General features: G+C 49.4%; 1 protein-coding gene across 1 annotated transcript; it reads left to right on the forward strand.

Annotated features, from left to right (window-relative positions):
- The first annotated feature begins 2465 nt into the window (after positions 1 to 2465).
- On the forward strand, positions 2466 to 3750 carry LOC140216546 (putative nuclease HARBI1). The gene is made up of 2 exons (XM_072286912.1): positions 2466 to 3026; positions 3610 to 3750. Exons 1-2 carry the CDS (start codon positions 2466 to 2468, stop codon positions 3748 to 3750), a joined length of 702 nt encoding a protein of 233 aa, XP_072143013.1.
- Positions 3751 to 4997: the final 1247 nt, after the last annotated feature.

Raw genomic sequence — 4997 nt, forward strand, 5'->3', positions numbered from 1 at the left:
TTTAGAAGGGAATGACATCGCCCCTAAGGCGTTTAAAAGAAGATGACCTACGAGGAAAAAGAGGTACAATCATTGTATTGTGTCTAAAGGGAAGTACTTTGAAGGTGACACCAATGGTGCATCTGAAAGTTGTGGAAGTAATCTTTTTTTAAAACGTGCTGCACCAACTTTTGTTCTTGGACATATCTTCTGGGTATAGAAATCAATTCCCGCGTGCTTAGCTGCTCTTATATATTACACCGTCTAGGTCTGTTAGCGCTCTTATCAAGTTTATCAATCACTGTAACCACTAAGCTCGCCCGTATTTTTCGGTCCCGAAGTGATAGTGAAAGGGGCGAATCTGCCAGTACGCCGACGCAGGAGGCGTAGTCGGTCGGCGTTTCGAAAACCACCAGTACATCAGCCGCACACTGCGCCAGGGGGGGCCGTCATCCTCCAATCGCGCTAAAAGCCACGTTTCCGAGTGTGCACACACACACACACGACGGTACGACGCTGTTGCACACCGGATTGCACATTAGCATAATCACGGCCTGCAGCAGCAACGGACGGCCAGAAGCAGTAAGGAAGCGGCGAAAACGCCGGTTCGCGAAAGCGACGGCACGTCGCCGCGTATGCGCGCCGATAGAAGCGTGAAGAGCGTATGCACTGCATACGCACACCGGCGCCCGGCGACGTCAATACGCTCGCCATGTAGCTGGCTCGCCCACCGGTCCTGGACGACGTCCGAGGCGTATCATATATGCGCGCACGACTGTATAGCGCGGGATGTGCGGAACGTGATCCGAACGCCGACGGGCTGCATTTCGCGACGGCTAGGCGTGCGTGCGTGCGTCTGTGAAACTTCCATAGCACGGCGGCGCGCACTTTAGGGCGCTCTATTTTCGGCGCTGCGGAGCGGCTAATGGCTACGCTTTCTGAAAACTCAAGTCTTTTGCCAGAACAACGTGAACGTTGTTGCGAAGTGGCGAGCGGAAGCGGACGGGGAAGGGAGAGAGGAAACTGTAGAAATGGCGCGCCATCCGGAAGTGAAGTGACGCAATCTGAGAAGGGAATCTAGAAGGGACCGTAAGGTTTTTGTTTCGAAAGGAACGGAAGATAGAAGGAGAATCGGCATATAGTGGGCCTCATTAACGGTGTCCGAGCAGCTTGAGTTTTATCTTCGCAATACGACCCGTCGCTCCGGCTGGTGCGCGTGATTATTCGAGGTTGGTTGTATGCTGATGTAGATCGCCGTTACGTAATATCATGTTACAGTTCAGTCGGTCATGTGCCCGTTTAAAAGGAAGCGATGTGAGAAAGACGACAGATAAGGGAAGACGGCGGGTGACGGGCGAAGGAAGTACGACACATCCTTCAATGAGTTCAAATATATCCGTCCTCGCGCGATTTTGCGGCGAAATAAACTCTTATTCGTGTGGTTTGGCTTCTGGGGCATAGTGAGCTGCTCCTGCTGGTCTTGATCGTACCATAAGTATGTTGCCAATAGTATATGAAAGCCCAAGGGAGGTACGAACGAGTATTTAAGAAAAATAATTGCCAGGAAAACACGCACCCAGGAGCATAAAAGCTTACAGACATACAAACATAGAGCCTCTTTCCTGTCTTCGTGTATGTTTCCGGTGTGCGTCTTTTTTTGTCTGGTTCTTTCTTAAATATAATCCACCAACTAGCCAAACAACGTGTCTTACTAGCATGAACGAATTACCTTTTTTGTTTATTCTTCAAAACCGTTCCGTCGTACTCTTCTGCCATTTCACTAGCGGGGAGAGACTGTTGTGGCGGTGACTCGGTCCTCTCATACAAAGCGAGGTGACTTATGGTGAACGATAACGTTGATAGCAGCCTGACTAGTAGCGTGTTTCGGTGTGTTTCGACGATACGGCCGGTTAGGAGAACATATGCAAGCTACATAGATTACATGTCCTCGCACATCTTCATTATGGGATTATTTTTAGTAAAATGGATGCTAAAACAGTGAACGAGAAAGTATAAACGAAAAGCACCCTTTTAACACTCTTACGAGCGTTAAAATGTTTAGTGTTTATGTAGAGTTGTGCGAATGCTCAGCGAGTGTGGACGCTGTCGAAAGTTTTTTACACCTAAGGCATTTGTTCCCTTTTTTTATTTATTTAGTCATTAGGGGCGCGATCTTGTACGCGTTCCAAAATAGAACGGAGGCGGACCGTTCCATCGAGCCGCACACGATTGGTCAATTTGAACCGCGACGAATACCATGACGTCAATTGTCACGTGAGCCGTGACGTCTTGCTGCGCATAATCATTCCGTGTCGTCTGCTAACGGACGAACGCCACGGAACGGACGGAGAGTCCGTCCGGAGCGATAGAACGGATTAGAACGGCTACCAGACGGCTTGGATTGGATTAGAACGTAAGTGCTTGGGACAGTTAGCATCTTTCGTATCCGGTTCAATCCGATTCCGCGCTCCCAACAGTTGGAGAACATGGCGTTTTTCTCTGCCGTGCCTTTTCGTGTCGCCTGTGCGGCTGCTGCAGTCGCGCAGAGACGACGACCCGAGGTAGATGATGCATTTGAAGAGTTGACGGAAGAAGAGTTCCGGCAGTATTTTCGTCTGTCCAAACGAACAGTGCGTAGCTTGTGCGACGAGCTTGACCCTATCATTGGATGCCAGCGAGCCAGTGGCCTTTCCACAGAAAGGAAAGTGTTGTGCGCGCTGCGATTCTTCGGCACCGGAAGCTTCCAGAGGAGCGTTGGTCGCGAGGAACACGTAGGCATGGCACAGTCGGCCGTGAGCAGCACCATTCACGAGGTGACGGAGGCCATCATTTCCGTGTCTGCCCGGCGAAAGTTGGTGGACTTTCCATTGACACCGGCTGCCAAGGATGAGGCAAAGGCGGCGTTTGCGCGACGCGGCGCCATTCCAGGCGTGCTAGCGTGCGTCGATGGCACATTGATCGCCATTATGAAGCCAGAGGGACTCAGCCCGGCTGACACGGCGAGCTTCATGTCGAGGAAGGGTTATTACGCCCTAAACGTCATGGTCGTAAGTACCGTTGGAATGTTTTACTTCAAACTGTGGTTGCCATTTTTACTCGCCCATAGTTGCAATTGTTCGGTTTAATGCCCAAGCTGGCATAACAAGTAATGTAACGATTAAAAGAGGACATGCGGGGAACTGTTTACGAGCTCGTTGAAATCTGACATGTCGGGAGTAATGATGAGTGCCATGTGTTGTGGATAATCAGTCTGCCGTTCCAAAATTGTGTTTTAAATGGGCAGCAGTCGTAGCAGAAATGGATACACTGTAGGGAAGACACGATAGAAGCATTTTGAACACGCAAGTACTTACAACCATTGCATGGGCTGGCTTTGTCTCGTATGGAGGTTCTTGCGCAATATCGGGCCTCGAGTTTTCATTTAGCTATCAATTAGTGCGAACCATAGGCGTCCACATAAGGGGGGGGGGTGGCGCATTGCCACCCCCCCAATTGCAAGACCCTGTGCACGCCTATGGCTGAAACAGTCTGCTACTTGTACCAGCGTACGTGTATTCTTTTGTGCATATGAATGGCAAAACGGATTTTGAGCATATCTGCAGCGCTATTTTGTATTGCTCCCCATTGCAGGTTTGCAACGCGGAACTTCGCATTCTTGTTGTGGACCCCCGGTTCCCTGGTTCGTGCCACGACTCTTGGGTGTGGCAGCGTAACCCACTGCGTGCACGCCTAGCCGCACAACTGCAGCCTGGCGAGTATCTGCTTGGTTAGTATTCGTAATGCGTACCCCTAACTAGGGCAGAGCACTCAGCTGTCACTTTCTGCAATAGGAGACTCAGGATATCCTCTCGAGCCATGGCTGCTTGTTCCAGTACCTGGCAGCCATGCTGGCACCAGCTCTGAAGGCCACTACAACCAGGAGCACGCATCCATGCGCAATGTTGTGGAGAGATGTATCGGGGTGTTGAAAAGCAAGTTCCGCTGCTTGCAGCGCTTTCGGACACTGCTGTACAGCCCCGATAGAGCAGCGCGAATCATTTATGCATGCGTTGCTCTCCATAACATTGCCTTGGACGCGGGCGACTGGACATTGGAGGATTATGGTGGGGAAGTGCCACCAGCTGAGGAGCCAGAGGAGCCAGGAGACATCCAGGTGCTGGCACCACAAGACGTGTTCCTCAGAGGAAGGCAGCAGCGCAGCGCAGTTGTCAACCTTTTCTGAAGGACACAGGAATGGTGAGTTTTCATAATACATAATTTATTTATACAAAGTGCAGTGCCCTTAGGCTATCACAGGGGTGTGTTTGTACAGCGGAAAATACATTTAAAAATTTGTATACACGACAAGTGCACCTCCATACGAATGGTCAGTGTTCCCAATCCACACATCCGACAGATGATAATTTAAACACAAACGAAGTACACTTCGTTTCGCCAAAGACTTGAAAAATTATACACCGATCAGCTTACTGTCCGTTGCCTTCAAAGTATTTACTAAGGTAATTGCAAATAGAATCAGGAACACCTTAGACTTCCGTCAACCAAAGGACCAGGCAGGATTCTGTAAAGGCTACTCAACAATAGACCATATTCACACTATCAATCAGGTGATAGAGAAATGTGCGGAATATAACCAACCATTATATATAGCTTTCATTGATTACGAGAAAGCGTTTGATTCAGTCGAAACCTCAGCAGTCATGGAGGCATTGCAGAATCAGGGTGTAGACGAGCCGTATGTAAAAATACTGAAAAATATCTATAGCGGCTCCACAGCCACTGTAGTCCTCCATAAAGAAAGCAACAAAATCCCAATAAAGAAAGGCGTCAGGCAGGGAGATACGATCTCTCCAATGCTATTCACAGCGTGTTTACAGGAGGTATTCAGAGACCTGGATTGGGAAGAATTGGGCATAAGAGTAAATGGAGAATACCTTAGTAACTTGCGCTTCGCTGATGATATTGCCTTGCTTAGTAACTCAGGGGACCAACTGCAATGCATGCTCACTGATCTGGAG

This window comes from Dermacentor andersoni, chromosome 3 (assembly GCF_023375885.2).
Source record: "Dermacentor andersoni chromosome 3, qqDerAnde1_hic_scaffold, whole genome shotgun sequence".
NCBI lineage: Eukaryota > Metazoa > Arthropoda > Arachnida > Ixodida > Ixodidae > Dermacentor > Dermacentor andersoni.

Excerpts from the sequence above, each read along its gene's own strand:
- LOC140216546 (XM_072286912.1), top strand. The coding sequence starts at position 2,466 with ATGGCGTTTTTCTCTGCCGTGCCTTTTCGTGTCGCCTGTGCGGCTGCT. Across the intron at positions 3,027-3,609 it reads ACGCCCTAAACGTCATGGTC|GTTTGCAACGCGGAACTTCG; the intron begins GTAAGTACCGTT and ends TCCCCATTGCAG.